The sequence below is a fragment of the Leptopilina boulardi genome, unplaced genomic scaffold (genome assembly GCF_019393585.1).
Source record: "Leptopilina boulardi isolate dan_hultmark-lab unplaced genomic scaffold, ZJU_Lbou_2.1 LbouV2_367, whole genome shotgun sequence".
Lineage (NCBI taxonomy): Eukaryota > Metazoa > Arthropoda > Insecta > Hymenoptera > Figitidae > Leptopilina > Leptopilina boulardi.
Window position 1 is genome coordinate 1,835,033 of NW_026137937.1, and position 25,136 is coordinate 1,860,168.

At 24.2% G+C, this 25,136-nt stretch overlaps 1 protein-coding gene across 1 annotated transcript in view; it reads left to right on the forward strand.

Annotated features, from left to right (window-relative positions):
- The first annotated feature begins 810 nt into the window (after positions 1–810).
- LOC127287076 (solute carrier organic anion transporter family member 3A1) overlaps positions 811–25,136 on the forward strand; it is a 36,324-nt gene continuing 11,998 nt past the window's right edge. The window contains exons 1-2 of the mRNA XM_051313803.1: positions 811–1,100; positions 24,485–24,801. Coding sequence (XP_051169760.1) covers positions 24,590–24,801 — 212 coding nt within the window. The 5' untranslated portion in view covers positions 811–1,100; positions 24,485–24,589. The remainder of the gene's footprint in view (positions 1,101–24,484; positions 24,802–25,136) is intronic.

The window sequence follows — 25,136 nt, forward strand, 5'->3', positions numbered from 1 at the left end:
TGCCAAAAATTGGGAACGGGAGAATTGTTTATACATATAAGACAATGGGAAAGTTTTGTTTGAGAAAAGGGCGGTGAAAAAAGAGGGTAAAAAAAAGTTGATCCAAGAGACTTGGAAAAAGATTTCTTTCGAAGGGAAGATAAGAAATGAGAAGTGAAAGAAGAGTAGTTTGTAAAAATAACGTTAAGGAAATAGAAATAGGTAGGAGGTGTAGTAAGTGAATCGTTGCCAAATAAAAAAATAAAAAAAATATTTATACTATACATCTTTAAAATTATTGAAAATTGTTCAATCGTAAATTTTTTTTTGAAAAACAGTTATATTACTTTATTTATAACTTTTTTTTCAAGAAAAGCCCATGAAACTTACATTTTAGAGAAATGTTATTCTATACGATTTATTTTTTTAATAAAAATGATTAATTTAATTTATTATGTCATTATCTATGTATTATTCTTCCATATTATTTACGATCTTTCACGAAAGAACTAAATTATCATAAACCCCTGTATACAGACTTTTTATCATGCAGCAGTGCATTACAAATTGCATTTTGATTTCTTTCCTTTACAATAAAATAAAATATATTTTCATATTTTAACATTATATTATCTAAAAGATTTATTTTTGTGTCTATTTAGCTTAATAAATTATTAATTTTTTCTAAAGTTTTAAAACAATATATTTTATACTCGATCGGTAAATGAGAGAGAGGAGATGTTTTTAAATTTGAATAAACGCGCTCTTTTAATTAAAGGGAAAGGAAATATGGCGCTAGTGTCGTTTATTGCAACCGCATGCGCGCATTTCAGTTCGTCGGTCAAAAACACAGTTGCCAGCTGGAGCAGCTGGTTCTTCAATGCGACTTAATGTTTGATTGCTCCCCATGTGATTTCCGCGTTTTTTTCGTTCGTGATAAAACCGTGGTGATAAGACAGTGAGGACGATTGTGTGAGGAAAATTTATTTGATGTGCAGTTAAGGTGCTTGTGAATGTGTCATTGGTTTCTTGTTCACAAAAACCATTGTGTATAAATCACAAGGATTTTTCAGTGTCCTGGACACAAAGGAGTCTCGAGAATCTCGCAACAGCGTCCTTTGGTAAGTGTTTTTCTCCACAGATAAAATTTCTTCTCATAAATCACTAGTTGTAGAAATTATGTACAAATTATTTCCTCAATGAATTACAATTCAAAGTCAAATTTACTCTAATTTTTCTTCTCGAAATTTCTTTTAATTTTTGTTTACAAATATAAATTGTGTAATTGTTTTCCTTTTTTTTTTTTTTTTGCATTATTTTAAAGTTCTGAATTTAAGAAAATTTGAATAATCTCCTCTGCTCCAAAATATTGCAGTTATATTTTCGAAGCATGTATTATGTAAATAAAACACATTCGGTTTTTGTTAGAAATTATGTAAATTCAAGTTATTTATGGTATATTCTTTAGAAAAAAAAAAATTCCTTTGTTGTAAAGCAATCGACTTGTAAAGTTTAAGTATGTTTAATTTTATTGGTACGTAACATTAAGTTAAATTTAATTATATCGTTTTTACTAGTTGTGTGTTTGATTTTTCTTATCAATTATTTTCTTATCAATGTTAATTTCAAATTGAAATAAAACACTAAATGACAAAGTTCTTTTTGATGACCTTTTTAACTTTTGTACATTTTAGTATCAGTAATCTTGAAGAATAAAATTTTCTTTAATTAAAAATGAGGTTATGCCATATAAATAACAAAAATTCTTTTATTAGAATACTCATGGGTTCTAATAAAGTTATTAATTAATAATATTTAAATAGATTTTTTTTAAATGTTAGTTTTTAAATAAGCTTAATTAACGATTTGAATTAATTTTTATTTTATATTTTTTTAATATTCATTTTATTGATTTACAATATATAACAAATTTCCCCCCACTATTTATCAATTTGTTTCTCTCTTTAAAAGTGATTATAATAATTAAAATCTTAAATAAAAAATTATGAATTTTTTCCACATAACTGGCGAAGTGCATACAAAATTTTCGTTTTCTTTTCATTAATAACATGCTATGCAATTTTTGTAGTTAAGATAAGTTTGAGAGTGTTTTTTAAAAGGAAGAAACGACTTTATTTCTCATTTCCGTTCTTTTGTTTCTTTTTTCCTAATTTAGCGTAAAATGAGAACTTCAGGGATTCTTCCAAACGTGTATTTTACAGGGATTTAGAATTTTATTCCTGATTATCCAAGGCTTTCATGTATCATGTATCAAGGATGTCGTTTACTTTCGGTCTCAATTTTTTCACTATATATATCGACTTGTAAATGTATACGTTCTCTTAGATGATTTCTTTTTTTTAAATATAAGACAAGTCATTGTCAAGGGAATCTTGTGTTACACGCACGCAAGTCTTATTTCAAGTTGTGAATTGTTTATAATGAAAGTGATGTGTTCTATGTATATATATATATATAAAATGACCAACATCCATATCAAGAGACATAAAACTTCTTCCGTTTGCGTTATATACTATATAGGCATTGTTGGAAAATTGCCATTTTCCCTGAGAATTTTCTGCTTTATGATTGCAATGATGCAACCTTCCTAGAAAGTAAAACTAATTAAAACTGAATTAAAATACACTGTAACTTCACAATATCTCATTTAAATTCAGTCTCGAAAAATATAAAATTTCTTTTTTTTCTTCTTCTTGAGAGAGAGAGAGAGAGAGAAGAGTAAAACATCGCATTAAAATTTTTGTTTTCGTCAAGAAAAATTGAGTAATCTTCTTCTTCTTTTTCTTCTTTTCATATTGAATATACATATTTCTTTGCAAGGCTGTAAATTTTAATCTTGTCGCAAAACATAATAAATTATATATTATTTCTAAATTTACAATAATAAATTAATTCAGTATACTAAAACTTTAAATTTTATTTTTATACAAAAAATATTTCTTCTATTTTCAATTCACTAAATTATTTTTAATTAATTTTATAGTGATACATGAACTCTTTTTTTTATATATGCAGTTGTAAAAAAATATTATTTTTATTTAAATTGTCAGTAAATGCATTGACCTCGCGACAATATGCGAATGGCTTTATATTCAGTGGCATTGGGTTTCTTATAATTGTTCACCAGTTTCCTGTGTCTTTTGTGCTACACTTTTTTTTTCTGAAAAACTAGATCATATTTTATATTAGTTCTTTTTAGAAAAAGCTCATTTAGAAAAAAAGGTTATAATACTACAATGAAGGACTACATATAATATTGAAAAATATAACATTATTAATCATTTTTACAAAGAGGTAAACGACATAAGTGAATATATTAAAATTTTAACTTGAAATTTGAAAATATTATTAGTCAAATATTGACTTAAAGTCAATATATGAAATTTTAAATTGTAAATTTTCTTATTTTAAAAATATTGGAGTAACATACTTAAAACATTTTCTTTTTTTTTTGTTTTAAGAATTTTACATGTATTATTAGTATTATATTTAATGCGATTTATTATTATTTATTATAATATAATAATATTGTATTATATATTTCATTTTTATCCCTTTTTTTTAAATTAAATGCACTTATTCATTCACTATTTTTTTTTGTTCAATGAACTTTTTCCAACTTCTCTCTTTTGAACACCTGACTCATAATGGATTGTAATATATTTTTGGATTGAAATTAAAATGTATAACACGTGTTGGAATCGAATTTTCCTTTCAGAAACATCTGACTACATGCATAAACATATACGTGAAATAAAAATATATAGGGAGTATGAAAATGCTTGCGAATTATGAAATTAATCGCTTGCGCAATTAAAATTACATTTTTCTTTTATTAAACGAGCCGAGTATTTATTTTTTAATTATTCTCTTCTACTTTTTTTTTAAATATATATTACATTGAATTAAAAACTAGTTACTTCTTGATGTACGCGTTTGTTATCGTTTACTGGATGAGTTTATCATATTTTATAAAAAAAAAAAATAGTAATAATAATGCCTCATAAAATATTCTATATTGCAACATTATGTGCGTTGCATAAGAATTTCTCTCATTATCAAAAATTATTATAGTCTTATCAGAATCTTTATACAGATGGTGTATTTTCACAGTTTGTTTAGTTTATCTCTTTATAAACATTTTGTTGGAAATCATATGTTTAGTTTGGTTGAATATTATCGAGAATTTTTTTTCGAATTTATAAAAATTGTTTTTAAAAATTATTGTATCTTAAAAATATTTTTTGCTCGTGAAAAATATTTTATTAAATTTTCAATATTTTTTTGATTTTATTAAAATACCTTAAATTAAATATAAATAATAGTTAATTTAATATTTAAAGTTTAATTTATTCTTTCTAAAGAGGATAAGAAAAAAAAATTTCCCAAAATTCCTCGTAATATAGAGAAGAAATTTTAAAAAGATGATTCACAATACTAATCATATTGACCGAGAAAATACCAAGCAAGACTTGAAAAAATATCAACAATGATATATACAGTCTCCTCTTCTCAGACTCAAACAGTATAGTTGATAAAAGATTCTTAACAATTCTATTGTGTTATTCGGTTTTAGTTAGAGCGTAAAAATATACAGGGTGTGCGGAATTATATATATATATATATATAGCATTACTAGCATTCTTTTCTAATTTTTTGTGCGTATATAGAAAATAATTATTTGGAAAAAAAATTTTCAGTAAATTATTTTTAATATAGTAAATAAAGTTTATTAAAATAATTTCCTTTTATTTACAATAATTATAATATCTCTATTATTATAATAATATAATTCAAATTTTTTCTACTAATATTTATTATATATAATAAGAATTTTCTATAAATATAAAAAAGAAACAAATATCAATAAAATTTTTTAATAATATTTTTTGTTTTAAATATACATAATTTTTTTATTACGTCAGTCACACAAATTAATATTAACCCTTATACTATAAGAGACTTAATATATGTATATAAATTGAAAAACAAGTTGACTTGCGTAGGTTTATTTGATAATTTATTTCAACTTCAATAAGTTTAGTTTACTTAGGGTAAAAAAAATTTTGACGCACAACATATTATTGTAAATATAATAAATTCATTTGAGAGAGAATTTTTAATGCGAAGTCTTTTGAATAATAGGTTGGCATATTTTGGAAGTTTTTTTTAACCCCCCCCCCCTTCCTTCTCTCTTATCTGTATTGTATATAAGTATTACTAATGTTTCTGAGGACCCTACCCCCATTCTTATATTTTACATCAGATTATTTTTTACCAATTCGTTTATCTATATATATATATATATATATATATATGTATATATATATAGAGAGATTCAGTAGTAAAAGGTAGTTGCAACCAGAGGAATCTTAAATTTTTGAAATTTTTATATCAGTGTTAAAGTGATTTGAAGAGCATAAGAAGTTTGGTAATAAAATTTTTATATTATTTATATTTTATAAACTATTATTTATAAAAATTGAATAAAAATTGTGATTTTTGCCTGTTCTAAAAGAAAAAAGTCAAAATGTTCTGAACATCATCTTCTAAAATTAAATTAATTTTTATTAAAGTTTTGTTTGTGTTAAAAACTATTTTTTAGTTTTGAGGATATTATAGGGCCTCTATCCTCCTTAAATTTTTGGTGATTTTGGTATCAATGAAAAAAGTGAGTTTGTAGTTATAGGCAAAACGTTATAAATTAGTTTGAGTGTGAAAAAAAGATTTTTTTTGAAATGTGTGTTTAATTCCAATAATTATGTCTGTAAAAGAGATATGTTAGTATAAAAATAGTAGTTTTTCTCTTGAATTTTAATAAATTCTGACTAAATTATCAATTCTTGTTGTCTACCCAGTATTAATATATAAATGTATGCGTTCACAAAACCACGTGCGTTGTACACATTATTAGGTGACTCATCCAAAGAGTGTAAGGAACTCGCCACTTATTTGTCATTCTGATATTTATTTGTAGATCTCTTCTCTTCTTTATTTATTTTTTTGCAGTCTTTTGCTCTTATAAGATTTACTCGCAATTTTATATGAGAGCATTTACCTCCTACAAAAAAGACTTTTTAAAGGAATCGCAAATTATTCTTTCAAACTCGAAAGAAACTGTAATTGTCATTTATTATTCATGTTCTTGCCCCATTGCAATGAGATGAACTTCCATCTCCTATTATATATAACATCTAATTCTCTATATATAGTAAATTAGGTTTCCTGGTTAATTAAATTGTTTGTTGTTTTTGTCACATGCATGATGACGTACTTTATTTTTTATTTTTAGTTAATTGTAATTTAAGCAATTTCAAATATTCTATTTGTTTGGGATAAATAAAAATTTTCAAAAATGAAAATTTAGACGTCAAGAAAAAATATTTTTCTAAACAAATTAGGTATTATAATTTTTTTGGTCTAAAAATTTTGTTGTATTACTCAATCAACAATTTTTAAAAGAAAAATTTGTTGGCAAAAAAAAATTAATTATTATTTATCAAATGAAAAAATATTTGTTTTTTTCCAATCATTGATCATAAATGTTTTTAACATCACAAGTATGGACGTAAATTTTGTATTTTAAGAATTTTTTAAAATAATAATTTAAACAAATGAAGATTCGATGAAATTAAAATTATAGCATTTAAAAATTCGGGAGTCAAATAAAATTTTGATTAATTTTTAGGCTTATTCCTACGCCCCTACCAAATATTAATAATTTCTATAAAATTTCTTTTCAGTTTCTATAAAAAAAAAAACGATTTTTTAAACTTCAAAATTTAATTTAAATATAGATAGTGCGTTCTCTTTTGTTTTAAAAGTAACAGGATTTAAAACTCTGATGACCTTTTACTTTGATTCATTGTAATAGAACTGTAAATTGAATTCATATAATGGTTACATCAGAATTATTTGCATTCATTCAAATCGATTTTTCATTTATTAATTAAATTTATAAATTAATCATTTATATGTGCTCTTATTTTTCTATTAATAAAATTATATTTTTGTTGAATTAATTATATTTGACTTGTAATAGAAGTTTTTTTTATAGTGAAAAATTTTTGTTATTTTAATTTTTTTATTGAATATAAAGAAAAATTAAATTGAAAAAAAAATGTCTAAATTTACTTAAACTATATTTATTATTAATCTGTATGTAAAAAAAAGAACTCTTTTCAGTAAGTTTAATGCTCGAGACTAACTCTTCATTATTAATTGCAATCGACTTTCAAACTGTCTGAACATACGTGATTTTTTTTTCAATTCATTTGAATTATAATGTCTGGAAAATTTAATTCTGTTTATATAACATTTTCTATATAATACTTTTAACCTTTTTACATACTTTTTATTGTCTAAAGTCTACTGTATAATTAAATTGTCAATTAGGGGAATAAACAAAATCATTGAAATTTAATTTAAAAGATATATAATGGTTCAAGGCTTTTTAGGAGAAAATATATAAAATCTCTTCGCAAAAGAATGTCGCTGTATGAAGTTTATAAATTCCGAACTCAATTTTTCTACAAGGCCTTTTCCGGTTTATAAATTCTATTTTATTGGTATCATACACATATATATATATATAAAATTGGAAATCTATATCTAGGCTATATTGATTGGAAATCTGAAAAGCGAAATAATGTCCCTGAAGTTCTGGCGACTATGTGAATGAATTTTTTTTATTTTGATTCATTTTTCTCTACAATTATATATAATTTATAATAATTCATTATAATTTTTTACTTATTTGCGCAGAAAGCATATAATACTAATTATAAAATAAAAAAATTTTTGGGATGCACACCCTAAAAAAAGTAATTTTCAATCTAGAGGATTCCTCTAAAATAAATGCATATTTTCCTCTTAATTTTGGTATCAAAATTATTATTCTTCATTTAAGAGGATTTTCCTCTTAAATTAAATGTCGACATCCAAACCTCGTAAAATTGTTTTTAATGTCAAAGCCATCAATAAAATAATTATAATTTCAATCAAATAATAAAATCTTTGCAGAAAATACATTTTTAAATTAAAATTAAGTAAAATTATAATAGTTCATTTCAATATAATAATAAAAATTGTTTTTTAATATAACATTAACAATGTCATGTTTTTGGTTAATTATCAACATTTTATATTGATAATTAAAATACAAAAAATAAGTTTTCATTAATCATTTGTAATGATCAACGAGATTTTCAGCGCAAAAATAATTTTAAAACATGATGATATGTTTAAAAGTTAACATTTTTTATAGGACAGAAAAAAATTTCATATATGAAATTATTTAACGTTTTAAAACTTTTTTAAAAAAGTAAATAAAAAGATTTAAAAAATTCGAAAGATTCAAAAATGGGGTTATAGTATTTCTATTTACCTGAGTAGTAAAATTTCACAAGAAATATCCAAATTTTTTTAAATCTAAAAATAGCGTTAAAAATATTCATTTAATTTGAATTTAACTATATTTTCTGTATTTTTAATAAAGCAAATCCATTTTTTTGTCCTTTTTGTTGACATTTTACCAGAAATATTAAAACTGAAAGGTTAAAAAACAACTTCACAACTATCATACCCAGGGAAAGGGATCAAACGATTACATTATTTTTTTCCGTTTCCTTTTTTTAAATCTTCTAAATTTAAAACGGAAAATCTTAATTAAAGAGGAAAATACAAAAGGAATCCTTTTGTCATTCTTCCATTAAAATGAAGAATAAAAATATTCTACATTTCAATTGAATAATCTTGTTTTAAGAGGAAATATTTAGAGGATATTAGAAGAGGAATTTTCCTCTAAGTATATAAGATTACTTTTTTTTGGGTGCATGATTATATTCTAAAAATCTAGTTTGTATTTTCATTTTATGGAATTTCATTTGTCAATAATTATTTTTGAGCCAAATTTTTATTTGTCAGAATTTTTATTGGGTAGAATTTCATTGCATAGAATTTTCTTTGAGATGAATTTTCATTTGTTCGAATTATTATTTGATAGAATTTCCATATAACCGATTTTTTATACTACAGAATTTTTCCTTACTGAAAATCCCTGTACAAAATCTTGTACAATTTTCTGTACAGGATTAGCAATTGAACTTGTATAAGTTCTGACCAGTTCCTGTACAGGAAAATGCATACGAATTTGGAACAAGTTCATGTGTGAGATCTTGTACAAGAAAGATACTTGTATAAAAAAATGTACATGATCTTGTACAACTTCATGTATAAGTACTTGTACATGAACACGTCCATATTCTTGCACATGTTAATTCATGTTTTTCTTTACTAAAAATAAAAAACTTCAAAGGCTGCGCAATAGTTTACTTTAACCTGTACAGCTGCGCAATAGTTTTTAGCATGCATGAGTTACGAATCTTAGTGGTTAAAAATTATCAAAATCTCAAATTTTATTAAAAAAAAATGTTTACAACTATACATGTGCAAGAACATGAACGTGTTCATGTACAAGTACTTATACATGAAATTGTACAAGATCATGTACATTTTCTTGTACAAGATCTTGCACCAGATCTCGTACAAGATCTCACACATGAACTTGTTCCAAATTCGTATGCATTTTCCTGTACAGGAACTGGTCAGAACTTGTACAAGTTCAAATGCTGATCCTGTACAGGAAATTGTACAAGATCTTATATAGGGATTTTCAGTAAGGTTACTTAACCGAAAAATCATTGACATAACAGAATTTCTAATTGATAGAATTTTCATTCGTCCGAATTTGCAAATAGCCGAACAAACAATCGTCAGAATGATTTCGGCACGATTTTTAAAATCAACCAATCACAATTTTATTGATAATTTTCGATTGGTTGATTTTAAAAATCGCGCCGAAAACTTTCTGTCGATTATTTGTTCGGACATTTGCAAATTCGGACAAATATAATCGAAAAATAATTATTGACAAATGAAATTCCATAAAATGAAAATTCTAACTAATAATTTTTAGAACATAAACATGCGTCCTAAATTTTTAATATATACCTATTATAAGTATATATGAAGTGTATAATTAAAAATACGAAGCTATAAACATAATATATTGGATTATTTACATACATATATACATAAAAGAAAGTTATGTATATGTTAAAAACGAGAGTAAAATTTCTATCACGCACTTTTTTTTCCTAATCGATTATATAAAAATTGATGATCGACCTTAACCCCATTTTTGAAAAGAGGAAATCGACGATTATGGCAATCGTTTACTTTCTCCATTGCCGTTGACTTGAAGTGTACATAATATGTGTGATGGCATTTCTTTTGGATTTTGGCATACGTATCATTAATGTGGAACACACGTCAACTGATTTTTAATCTGCGAAATTAGAAAATCAATTATCAAAATTGAGTAACTTCCCATATATAGGGTCAGTTGGGGTAAATGGGGCAACAAAATTGCTATTTTTTTCACAAATTACGTAATTTTCTTTCTTTAAAAGGTAATATTTGCGGGAAAAAATTTAGATAAGCTTTAAACGCATGAAATTGACTGTCCCCATTTACCCCAAGATTTAGAAAATTTCATAAAATTTGGGGTAAATGGGGACAGCATAGTTTCTAAAGAAAGTTTTAAGAAAAAATTTTCCTTAAGTATATTACTTTATTAAGGGATGAAAAAACTTGAAAAAAAATTGTAGTAGATATATAATAGTTGAACCAATTGAAATTTTTTTATTTTTTTTTATTTTAGTATTTTGTCTCGCATTTGAAAAAAAGAGACTTAAAAATCAAACCAAATTTGATCTGAGGTTAAAATATTGACGTTGAACTTAATTTTAAGGCCAGGTCCAAGTGAAGCAGCGCGATCTACATTGAAACTAAAATTTTGGAAAATTTTCAACAGCCTTTTCTTGAAAACAATAAGGTAAAATGTTTTGGAGTTAAAAGAATAAAAAAAATTTCATGTCAATAAATTAAATATGAGCACTTTTTTCACAAAAACTGTAACAGTACCTTCTCAGAAATTACAATCAAAAATGCAATTTCCATTTGGAAAATTAATAAACGCTAAAAAATACACGACCTAAGATTTACCAATCACGAAAATAACAAAAAAAAGTATTTTAACATAACATATTTTACTCATTATGACAGCCGTTTGGCAGGTTATATATGTCACCAGACGTTTCGCAGATTTGCCAAAAGGAGGAGATTGGCGCTGTTGCTAACCATCTGAAATACATAATCTACCAAAGGGCTGTCACAATCAGTAAAGCCGTATCAATATGCTAAATATTTAATAAAAATTTTTTTTGTTATTTTCGTGATTGGTAAATCTTAGGTCGTGTATTTTTTAGCGTTTATTAATTTTCCAAATGGAAATTGCATTTTTGATTGTAATTTCTGAGAAAGTACTGTTACAGTTTTTGTGAAAAAAGTGCTCATATTTAATTTATTGACATGAAATTTTTTTTATTATTTTAACTCAAAACAAGTTTTAGCTGGTGTATATCTTGCCAACAATCAATTATCCATAAAGGAAAAAGCATTTTACCATCTTGTTTTCAAGAAAAGGCTGTTGAAAATTTTCCAAAATTTTAGTATCAATGTAGATGGCGCTGCCTCACTTGGACCTGGCCTTAAAACTGTAAATTAAGCTCCAAAACCTCTTGTCCCCATTTACCCCAAATTGATTCTACAGAATTCTTTTTTTCCTCTTTTAATAAATTATTAGGTATACGCATTAAATTATTATAATATTATAGGATCGATTTACGAAGCTGAAGTACGCAACGTTTATGATAAACGATTTTTAAAGAAATAATTTTTTAAAATGTAAAATTCTATAATGTTTTGCCTAAAAAATATTTTTTTATAATTTGTTAATTAATGAAAACTACAAGAAATATTTTTTAGGCGAAAAATTATAGAATTTTTCATTTTAAAAAATTAAGTCTTTAAAATCGTTTATCATAAACGTTGCATACTTCAGCTTCGTATCGATTTGAAGAAAAAAAATATACCTCGAAAAACAATTTCTTTTTCTTGAATTTTTCTTTTTTTGAAGAAAATTGTAAGTTCATATAATGTTACATAATACACGTCAATAATATTTAGTTTCGTAAATGTGACGATATATCGTGATGTTGTTTTGAATCGTATAACTAATTTTCATTTCCGCCGGATTAGGTAACACTGTATATATATATATATATATATATATATATATATATATAGTTATTTAACAGAAGAAAAAAATGAATTTTTAATAACAAAAATGTTTCATTATACCTTCGTTCTATATAATGTTGAAGTTTTTAAAAGACAGCATTGCGGATAGTGTTTTATGTGTCCCTTTTTTTTCATCCCGCGTATTCTATATATATGTTTTAACTTTTTTCAATGCCACTTGGATCTATTCCAAAATATATTGGGGTTCAGGTCGTGTGCGAAGATAAAATATTATAAAGAACGTCAATCATGTGACTGATAAAAGTTGCTATTTATTTTATTCATCATGGAAACGCAATATATGTATTGCGGGTGAAAATCCCATATTTATCAACGTGAATAAATTTAAAAAAAATATTTCACCCTTATATATATTTTTTTAATGATAAATATTCTTGAATTTTTGTTTAAAAATTTTTAATTCCTCCTTAAGAAATAGAACGGAATTTCTATTTTTAATATTATTTATTTTTATTATAACTTTTCTATTTTTGTTTTTAAATTTAAAAAATTAGGACAATTTTATTTTTTTTTTCAAATATATTTATTCAAATTTAAAAACCTATATAAACTTCGTGGAAGTTAAAATTTGCATAATTATGATTGGTCAAGAGTCAATTAAATTTTCGTAGTAACTTCATGTAGGCGTGAGGCAATAATTGTCAAAATTTATTTGGATTATGGGTCATTTAAAGAGAGACGCACATCAGATCTTAGTTTACCACACGCAAAGAATTTTGTATCTTTTTGACGCGACGTGGGAGACCCTAAAAGAGCTTCATTTGCAAAGAGGATATTTATTTTTGACACAAAGTGACCCAAGATAAACCTTAAAGGAGAGATCTAATATATATTTTATTTAAAGAAACAAAATGACTTTATTGAAAATTCAGTTAAAGAATAATAAAAACGAATACATTTTGAATTCATAAAAAAATTATGATTTTGTTCAAAGTTTTATTTATTTATATTATAAAAGAATAGATAAATTATAAATAACTTTTTATTTCATATAAATGAAAAATGTTTTACAGCATTTTTTTTATATTATTTATATTTTTTTTGTGATAAAGAAAATTTTTTTCACATATTTGAAATTGATTTATGTATGATTAATTACTGTTAATTATATTCAAGTATTATTTAATCATAACATAAATTAAATGTAAATTATAAAATATTTCCGTTATACATGTTTAGTGTAATTCAGGATAAATGAGAAAGTTTATCTCAAATTAACATTTCATATATATTATAATTATATGTGAATCATCAAAAAATCATCTTATTTAGAATTATGAAAGCATACATAGTTTGTTATTCTTGGAAATTTATTCAGCTTCTGTTCTACGTCTTATAACTTTAAAAGTATAAACAACTTTTTTTTTTCTTTCAGAAAAATATAGACATTGATCGATAAAAAAAACTTTTGTTATTTTTATTAATAATAATAATTTTAAAAAAGGAGGAAGTTGCTAGTCACAAAATACAATAAAAATGAAAAATTATCTTTGATTTATTATAAAGTTGACAAATTTACTTATCAGAATTTATGATATTAATCATAATTAACGACATACAGCATATATTATATTATAATAGTAATAAAAAAATAATAATTACATTAAAAGTTTGCAACATATATTCTACACGAATTTTAAAATTATAACAAATTACATTTTTCTTGAAAATTTTTGATTGGTTAATTTTGTAATTTTTATTTCACAGTATTTTCAACTCTAATTCTCATAAAATTATAATTTTATATAATTATTTCAGTGCGAATTTCAAATTTAACCAATCAAAATTTTCTACTGTATAATTTTTCATTGGTTCAATTTTTAAATTTCTTGAAAAATATCCTTATGCCTGATCTTTGTTCGGTCAAAAGAGAATTCGTTATTAATTTAAAAATTGTGTTATTAAATAAAAAGAATGTAAAATTATATTTTGAGTGACCCAGTTTTTTCTCAACTATACAAATAAAATGTATATATATATAATTTTTTTAAATATATATTCTGTAAGTGTCCTTCGACTAACTCGGAATTTACAAGCAATAATTTTACGTTATATAGATCACCGCAACTATTTGCACAAGCAAATATTGATATTTTTTATGCATTAATAAAGTTAGGTATACGCGTTTTATCTTTTAAGTGTAAAAATTGTAAAGAAACTGAATATATATAAAAAGTGTAAAAAAAATATATATATAGAATTGTAAATAAATAATTTTTTGTGAAAATTTTCAAAATTAATGATAGATATTTTTATACCAGTACCTAACTGATTTTTCCGGAGCGCATAATTATCCCATAAAAATTATTAGTTAAAATTTTGATTTGATAGTATTTTATTAGATATAATTATTTTTTAGACGAATTTTCATTTTTTGAATAAGAATTTAAAACAATTGCTCTTTAAACGAATTTTTATTAAACAGAATTCTTAAATCGACGAATTTTTATTTGTCCGAAATTGTAAACGGCCGAACAAATAATCAATAGAAAGATTTTGGAGCGTTTTTTAAAATTGACCAATCAGAAATTGTCATGAAAATCGTGATTGGTCAATTTTAAAAAACGCGCTGAAATCTTTCTGTTGATTGTTTGTTCGGCCATTTGCAATTTTAGACAAATAAAAATTCGACGTTTTAATAATTCTGTACAATAAAAATTCGTTTGAAGAGAAATTGTGTCAAATTCTAATTCGAAAAATGAATATTCGTCTAAAAAGTAATTATTAAAAATTTTTTCAAATCAAAATTCTAACTAATGATTTTTATGGGATAATCATGCGCCCCATTTTTCCAGAATTTTTTTACAAAGTATTCTGAATAACGTTCTATATTTTTCACAGGACTATATATAATGAAGTCATTAAGACGTATGGATTTGTGTTTTTTTTTTTTGCGCTAATTATTACAAAATTCGCTGTCACTTTCTTTTTTTTCCCTCGGCAATCGTTAATTCCTCCTCGTCATGAGCTAATACCAATCTTATAACGCAATCGGTATTAAGTTACTTTTTCTTGTTCCAGTAATCGAGAATCCCAAGAGAGATTCTCTATATATCATAATCGCACGGAGAAAGTGGAATTATTTTCTTTTGTCCTACTTAAACATTCCACAATCTCATACACTATGAAAAAAAAATTTATTTGATTCAAATACCGGTGTATTTGGTTATTATCAAATAAATATTTACTTGAATCAAATATTTCTTATTTTAATCAAATATAAAATATTTGAATCAGTGAAATTTCATTGGTGAAATAGGTAGAAGTTGGTTACTAAATCATTTAGTGAAATTTTTACTGGAAATCAGTCATATATCACTGATTTCCATTGAAAATTTCAGTAAATGAATCAGTCAGTCTGTATTATCGGTAATGGGTAAAACAGATTGACTGATTCATTTAGTAAAATTTCCACTGGAAATCAGTCATATATGACTGATTTTTTGTGAAAATTTCACTAAATGATTCAGTAACCGACTTCTAGCTATTTCACCAGTGAAATTTCACTGATTCAAATTAAGAGAGTCAGTATTTGAAGCAAATGCCATTTATTTGATTTAAATAAGAAATATTTGATTCAAGTAAATATTTATTTGATAATAACTAAATACACCGGTATTTGAATCAAATAAATTTTTTTTTCAGTGTATAAATTATTTTCAATAATATAATCTTTTATCTATGAACCTATTTGTTTTATCTACATTGTATAGGTAATTTTAGAATTTCCCTTTTAAAAATTTGATTTTTTTTAAATTTGCTACTTTTATAGGATATAAAAAATATTTCTCAATATAAAAATTTTTTCCCAATTAAAATTCTCGATTTTTGTAAAAGTCTGAATTTGAACGTGTATTTGTATAAGAAAAAAAAATAATCAGCTACTTGAATCATATAAGAGTACATCTTTTGCTGAAAAATAAAATAAAATTTTTAGGCACGAACCGACTTTTCTTTATAAAAAAAAAAGTTATATACCATCATATCTCTCTTTAATACTAAACCTAATGATTCTTCTTTTTGTTCTGTTTTTAAAGTTAACCTTGACATTCATGTTATACTTTCTTATTTATAAAATAATTCGTATTTTTTTATTTATAATTCATTTGACAATTACTTTTATTATTATTAAGGACTGAGAATTCTCAAAAATAATTTAACGAGAGTATTACGGAATAAGTTTTTTAAAAATTCGTTCTATTAAACATTTAGAAAGTCAAAAATGATAAATAATGTATGTAATTTTAAATAACAATGTTATTTTGTTAGAGGAAAATTTGTTTCATGTAAAAAATTCTTAACGGTTTTCTGAAATCAATATATTTATAAAAGTGTATAAATTTTTTTACAAAACACAGTTTATTAAATTATAAATATTTGCTTCCGTTTACCGACAAAATGTTTACTTTTAAGTTGGAAAATTATGATAACAAAATTTACGTGTACATTATTCTATATAACACACGTGTGATATATATAATATGTGAAAACGTAGACTTCCTTGTTAACATTCTTAATCCGTAAGTTTTACTGCTTAAACAAATATCCAACATAGTCATATATAGAATCATATTCATATGTTTATATTTGTGTGTGTGTGTATATATTTAAGTGCACTGATGTATGAATAATGTAAAGCTTTAGGCTTTGCCCTGAACTTACACTCGTCGGAAAAATACGAAATATTTACTTCCTGTTTCTTATATTTTCTATTTTCAAAATGTTCAAAATTATTTAATATTTAATCTTAAAAAAAATTTCAATTAATTAACTATTATTATTTATTTATTTATTATTAATATAGTTCATGCCTTTCGGCTTTTAAACGAACTTCCAGTACGCACACAAATAAACTTATAATATAATATTAAAATAAATAAATTAACTAATGTACCTACTTGATTTTTATTTAATTTTGTAATTTATTAATTAATATTAATGTGTATTATTTTATCATTTCTTATTTTTAATTAGTGAAAATTTTAATTTGAAAAACTAGAAGAAGCTTATTATTATTATTATTATTATTTTTATTATTACTATTATTACATTAAATGTTATATAAGGTCGTTAGTATTTAACAAAAATAAATCGACATATTATAAATTGGAATTTGATAAGAGCTTCTATCATTGTTTTGAGAAGTGTTAAATTGAAAAAAATTCTAGAAACTCATTAAGTATAGTTAAATTGCCATTGTTCTTATAAATAGTGTGTCATCTCTTAAACAATACGTGCTTGCATACTTCCGAACAAAGAACCCCGCACCATTTACATGGGAATTTGGGGTCCGGTGAAATTTTCTGCAACTTTATAATTTTGTAGTTTTTGACCTCCTGAACAAAAAATGTAAATGGCAAAATTCAAAAAAATGGACAGATTTTTTAAAAATTGAGGTTTAACCCCTTCACTGTTATTGACCTCTATAGAGGCAAAAAAAATGTCGTGCCACCAGTGTGCATGACCGCTATTATAGAGGCATCTCAAAAAAAATAAGTAGGCACAAAATATGATAAATTGTCGATAGTTTACTTCATTATTTTAATAATCGTTTACTTCATTATTTTAACAATACAATAAACTTGTCAATGGGTATTCTTAGATTTTCGGGTTTTTTTTTAATATCAATTTAAAAAAAAAAATTTTTTTCCCACATACGGGGCACTGAAGCTTTATTTTTGCTACACTGCGAAGGGGTTAAGTTTAAAAAATAGTGTTACAAGCGGAAAAAATTCAAAAATGAGTAAAACCAAAAGAAGTAAACAAACTGTCTTAATACTCGAGGGTTTTCGGGGTCGCTCATTACGAATTCAATGTCAATTTTTGAAAATCGAAAATGGCGGATCCAAAATGGCCGACGAATTTTTTTAAATACATTGAATTCCCTTAAATCTTGTTACTCGGGAGTTTTCGGGGTCGCTAATTACGAATTCGATGATAGTTTTTCAAAATTCAAAATACCGGATGCGAAAAAAGGTTTAAAAATTATTTTTTTAACGAGTTTTAAGAAAGTTTGTTTAGTTCTTTTGGTTTTACTCATTTTTGAATTTTTTCCGCTTGTAACACTATTTTTTGAACTTAAACCTCAATTTTAAAAAAATCTGTCCATTTTTTTGAATTTTGCCATTTACATTTTTTGTTCAGGAGGTCAAAAACTACAAAAGTTCAAAGTTGCAGAAAATTTCACCGGACCCCAAATTCTCATGTAAATGGGGCAACTTTTTGATGCTGTTTATGGTCTCAATTTGAGAGCCTCAGAAAACTGTGATAGTAATTTATATTAAATTTGCTAAATAAAAATTCTATATTAAATAATAATTTGGCTAAATAAAAAATGCGACAATTTTTTTCAATAAATCTGGAATTTCAAGATAAAAATTCTGGGGCGCATGATTATGTTCTAAAAATAATTAGTCAGAATTTACATTTTATCGAATTTCATTTGTCATAATTAGTTGTTTAGCCGAATTTTTATTTGTTCGAATTAGTATTTTGCAGAATTTTCATTAAAACTATTTTCTATATTACAGAAGTTTTATATAACCGAAAATTCACTTCACAGAATTTTTATTGGGTAGAATTTCATTGCATAGAATTTTCTTTCATATGAATTTTCATTTGTTCGATTTATTATTTGATATAATTTCCTTATAACCGATTTTTCATACATACAGAATTTTTACTTAACTGAAAAATCATTTACATAACAGAATTTCTAATTGATAGAATTTTCATTTGTCCGTATTTGCAAATGGCCGAACAAACAATCGACAGAAAGATTTCGGCGCGATTTTTAAAATAAACCAATCAAAAATTATCCATAAAATTGTGATTGGTTGATTTTCAAAATCGCGCCGAAATCTTTCTGTCGATTATTTGTTCGGCCATTTGCAAATTCGGACAAATGAAAATTCTATATCAATTAGAAATTCTGTTAAATAATTTTTCGGTTAAGTAAAAATTTTGTAGTATGAAAAATCGGTTATATGGAAATTCTATCAAATAATAATTCGAACAAATGAAAATTTATCTCAAAAAAAATTCTATGCAATGAAATTCTACCTAATAAAAATTCTTTAAAATGCCTATTATGTTAAATGAAAATTCGAGCGAATAAAAATTCTGACAAATAAAAATTCTTTGAAGTGAATTTTCGGTTATATGAAAATTCTGTAATATAGAAAATCGGTTGATGAAAATTATGCAAAATACTAATTCGAACAAATAAAAATTCGGCTCAAAACTAATTATTAATTAATTATTAATGAAATGTAGATTTAATAAAAATGCTAAAAAGTCGACTAAATATAAAAATTTATAGGTTTCAGTGAAAAAAAATTTCTACAGATTATAAAATTCAACTAAATAGAAAATGGTCGTTTTAAAGGCCGTAAATTGTGCAAATTCGAATTAAATTAATATATTAGAGCATATTCATATTTATGATTATAAATTAATTTCATCACACTAAAAGTGTTTAGTTTATATTGCTTTATTTACTCTTCTTGTTTCCCGTTAGAGTATATATATATATATATATATTAGAGGATTAAAAATTCTAGTAGGTGCGCTATGTGATTTAATGAATTGGTTGTAGGTGTATAAAAGTCCTTGACTCTTTACACAAGTTTCAGTAAACTCGTGGCAATGAGTCTAGTGTGCCAGATATCCTCCATATATGTATACACTATGTATCTCGAATCGATTTCAAGATACGCGTGTTTTTGTTATAAGTTCGCAACACACACACACATATTTCAAAGTTATCCATCTGGAAAATTTATAACTTCATTCTCTTCTATGTTTATTAAATAATGCACTTTCATAATTAGTTTTTGACTTGCATTTATCATCAGAATGTTGTGAGATTTTCAAGAACTATTTTATTATACTAGAAAGTTGGAAAAATTATAATTATAAAAATTGTCTGGAAATTGAATTATATTGTCAAGAATATACATATAGATTTATACAACAAGCATAATAATTTTAAGAGAAAGATCGTTGTTAAGTAAGAGGAGAGAAGATTGATTAAAGGCACTTTCAAATTGAACATTTTCTCTCTCTTTGCTCGCGGTCGCGTGACTACAAATCTATATTGGTTTTAGAATATAATTATAATTATATATAATCCTGTTCACGATTATGCCAATCGTTTGCAGATAAAATAACATCTTGTATTTTTTTTTGTGATGCTTTTTTTTATATCAAGTTGAATTTTTCAATGTATGCGGAGAAAAAAACAAAATTTGTATATGTATTAAAAATATAAAAATTAAATAAAGTACGCAACGATTTTTTAAGAAATAATTTTTTAAAATGAAAAATTCTATAATTTTTCGCCTAAAAAATATTTCTTGTGGTTTTTATTAATCAACAAAATTTATAAAAAAAAAAATATTTTTTAGGCAAAACATTAGAGAATTTTTTATTTTAAAAAATTATTTCTTTAAAATAATCGTTTATCACAAAACGTTGGGTATATACTTCAGCTTCATATTAAATAAATATTCTAATTAGTAATAATATAGAAATTCTCGTTAATGAAAATTTGATTAAAATAAAAATTTATTAGTTGAAATTTTCATTTGCTAGAATTTCATTAAATAGAATTTTTTTTTTTAGCTAAATTATTATAGAGCAAAAACCTTATTTCGTTCATTTGAACGAAAATTAATGAAAATTTGAATGAAAATTCGATTCTAAATGTAAATTATTTTTTAATTTAATTTAATTTTTATAAATTTTTATAATAATTGAAATATAATGATTGAATAAAAATTCTTCCACATAAAATTCGATTCAATGAAGATTATATTGAATAAATTTTTTTTTTATACGAACTAATGAACTTTGGGGAACGGTTATACACACGTGTCCTTATAAAGACATTAACACACATAGATCAAAAATATCATTGTTTTATTATATTTGCTATATTTTGAAGATTGAACGGGCCATCGCGTGTTGAGTTTTATAAGTAATATATATATATATAAAATAGAGATAGGCTGGTTTCTGGGTCGCTATTTCCATCAGGGTTGAATCCTTCTCAAATTGCATGATGTCTTTTTACAAAGCTGTTCTTATTCTCACCATATTTGGAAATCGGAAATACGACTTATATTGAAAAACGCATTTTACTTAAGTCTACAACGTTTATGATTAATGATTAGAAAGCACATTATTTTTTTTCATCAATAAACATTGCAAAAAAATATCTTTAAGACAAAAAATTATTAAAATTTTTCATCGGGGAAAAAAAAATTGGTTTAAAAATCATTGATCATAAAATTGTTTTGAAATTTTCAGCAATGTGAAAAACTCTCTATAGAAATTTAAATACACACAGTTTATTTTTCTCTTCTCTTTTAATTGTTTGAAATATATTAATTTTTTTTTCAAATAAATTTTAATTTAATTTTATCTTAATTTTAATTAATTTAATTCTATATTTTATTCTTACTAACTATATAATAATTCTTATATTATTTTTTTAAATAATGCAAAAATGTTAAAACAATGGTAAATTAATATTTCGAAAAGTTTTTTTTTAAAAAAAGAAGTATAAAATTGCTCATCGTTGAATATTTGATGAGTTTTTGAAAGATGTTAAGTTTACAAACGACTGCGTTATTCATATATATAAAGTATTCGTTTCTTTTTTTTCTCTTTTTTTTTTGACGCGACCCACACCTCTAGGATGTTTGCTCGAATCTTTCAAATCCATAAGTGAAAAAAAGTTGTTCCTCTTTACATATTCTTTGTCCTTTCCCTCTCTCCCATTATGTTTTCATGTGCTTTATAGTATTTTTTTTTTTTTAAGTGTATTGTCTGTGAAAAAAAAAGTTGATGTTACTTTGAACTCATGTATATATATAAAGGGTTCAACATATTATTTCTGGAACAGTGCTTTTTACTTTCGTTTTCTTTTCAAATATACATGCGCGAGGTGAACAACATAATTACCAGTGGACAATGCACTCGTATGAGGAAATTTGCGAGATTTTAGAATGAATCTTTTATTTTTTTTTTTGTTTATAATTTTTTTTATTATTAAATTGAATTAAAAAGGATAATTATATTTTTGAAAGAATAATTAAATATTAATTAATTAGTTAAAAGAATATTTTTCTTCATATTTTTTTAAATGAAAATATAAAATTTTACTATTTATACTGTTTTTATTTAATTATTCATTTTTTATGTCAAAAATGTTTTTCTCCGTTTAAAAACTTATTCTATAAATTAAGCATTATTTACTTTCAAATAGCTTTTGTCATACTGGATTTTATCAAAAATTATGTTTCGCTCTGTATATCAGGCGTAAAAAAAGAAATTAAGAATTAAGGTTTTGAGTTGTGTGCTCTCGAAAAACGATTTCTTGTCCTTTAAATCTTACAATTAGTTTATAACGGAAATTCTCTGCATTCGGAATATTTTGTACATGAGTTCATTAACACGCACTGATTCATAATCTCTTAAGTTCGAATCAAGAATATTTACTTATAAAATATAACTGTAATTACATTTTTTTTTTATAACAATTGAAGAAAATATATTTTCATTCAGAAATTATGTTTTAATATTTTTAAATAATTTTATTATACAAAAATTATATTAGAAAAAAAAATGTTTAACATTTCAATATATAGTCCAAGTAAAATATTAAAAAAATGTTTCTTAAAAAGAATAAGTCTCGTTAAAAAGAGTGATTTCAAAAGTTGCGTTACTTCTAATTGCAATATATAATATATAGACTCCTTTGTGAAATCCTTCTTTGATGAGTCAATGAAAAGAGGTAATTTTTCAGGGTTTATGAACTCGTAATATTTTTGTAGTATATATTTTAATTTGCATCACTTGCTATTCTTTCTCCTTTGCGGTTCGATGATCTCGTGACAAACAAACGGTATAATATTTTCAGAGATGAAATAAAGTTCCGCGACTTTATAACGGTTCTCTTTATTTCGTTTAACTAAAATTCATTCTATTCGTGAAATGAATTTTTTCAAGAAAAATTTTACATTTATTCCAACGTTAATGTTAAATGTGTTACTTCAATGCAAATTTTTTCTATTCTGTCCTATATTCTATTGTTTCAACGAATTTTCTTTATTTTATTAAATTAATTAATATTTATTGAAATAAATATAAATAAACTAAACAATGAATAATAAATTATGTCTAAGTTTCCAATTGGGAATAATTGTCTTCAATTAAAGATATGATGATGTTTCTTTGTCTTTGAGAGTGTAATTTCTCCGGATCAATCTAAATGGAACAGTGCTGATACGAAGGAGAGAAAAAGAGCAAGCCCTGAGACTAAAAAGTCAAACGAAGACTTATCGCCTGGCATATGAATAATATATAGTTCAAGGAAACACTTGAATAAAAAAAAAAAAAGAAGAAGAAGTGTTACAATGTTACTTTTTAGTAAATAAAAATTACTTTTTCAAATATATTGTGGTTGAATAAGCTTCTTCAATTTTTCATTGGGCTCTAAAATCAAGGGCAACTCTATAATCGATAATCTAAAAAAGCCGTCCGCATGCCTAGGAATTCATTAAGATGAAACAAAAGAGAAAGAGTGACAATCGCAAACGCTTAAATTATTTTTTAGTTTCTACTTTGGCTGAAATTCATATTAATGTCGTCGTGCCAAATCAGTATTTTAATTAGCCTTGAATTAAAGGTTGACTGTAGAAAAAAAAAAAAAAATTTTTGAAAAATTATTTTGATTTAGAACAGAATAATTAATATTAAGAGAGATTTAGAGTGTAAAGAAAGTGTTTCATTAAAAATTTCCAAAAGGGAATTTTCTTATAAAAGTCACTTTAAGACTTTTAAGAAAAATATTTCCTGCGCTTTAAGAACTTTTCTTCATTACTCTTTCCATTAGTCATTTCTTTTAGTAACATTCTCTTTCTTTAGGAGTTTCTTTTTTTTATCACTCCCTTTTTAAAAAACACAACTTTCATTTTCTCTAAGGCTTTCGCTTTTTAAAAAACGAATCCTATACTCTCTAAATTTGAATACGTAATAAATATATATTTATTTGATTTTAATTTGAATTATTGACTTATTTTAAATTCGAGAAAAATTCCTATTTTTTTTTTTTTAATTATTTTAAAGAACTTTTATTTCTTTTCTCGTTATTTATTTATTTTTTTTAATTATTTTTATAATTGTACTATGTAATTATAATATCATTATACTATGGTGGATTAATTGTTATGTTGTCTTGTTTTTGTTGCAGTAAACTGGAGGATGTAGCAATTATGTCTTGGCGAAGAGCAACGTAATTAGATTTTTTTTTTTTTTTTTCAAAGAGGAAGAGATTAGGGTCGTTGAGAAGGGAAAGATGGCTTCAAACAACGCAAATGGACACAAGAGAAATGGCTCGTCATCAAGTATGTTTTGCCATAGACGAACCGAATCTGGAGGAGGATTTATTGGTCACAAATGGTCAGAAAGTGGCCACAAACGTGCTGAAAGCATATCAAGTGCCTTTAGCCAAAAACGTTCCGACGGCAGTCACAAAACTGGTGACATTCCTGGCTTTGGGCACAGAAGGTATAAAAAAAAAACTTTAACTATCGCATAATTTTTTTTTTTAAGTCTTTAAAAATAATATTTAAAAAAAAAATTTTTTTTTAATTTGGAAATTTTATTTAACAAAAATTTTTTATAAACAATTTTTTATTTAATTATTTTTAATATTATTTTCAAATTTAAAACAAAAATGGCCAATAAATGTATGCTAATTAATTAAACGAGCTTACAGTATATTATTATATTTCAAAATTATTAAGCGATTGGGATTAAATTTTTTTACTGTAAATTTATCGCACTATTTAATCTTATAAACCGAATAATATACAAAATTACGAGGTTTTCTAAACTTTATA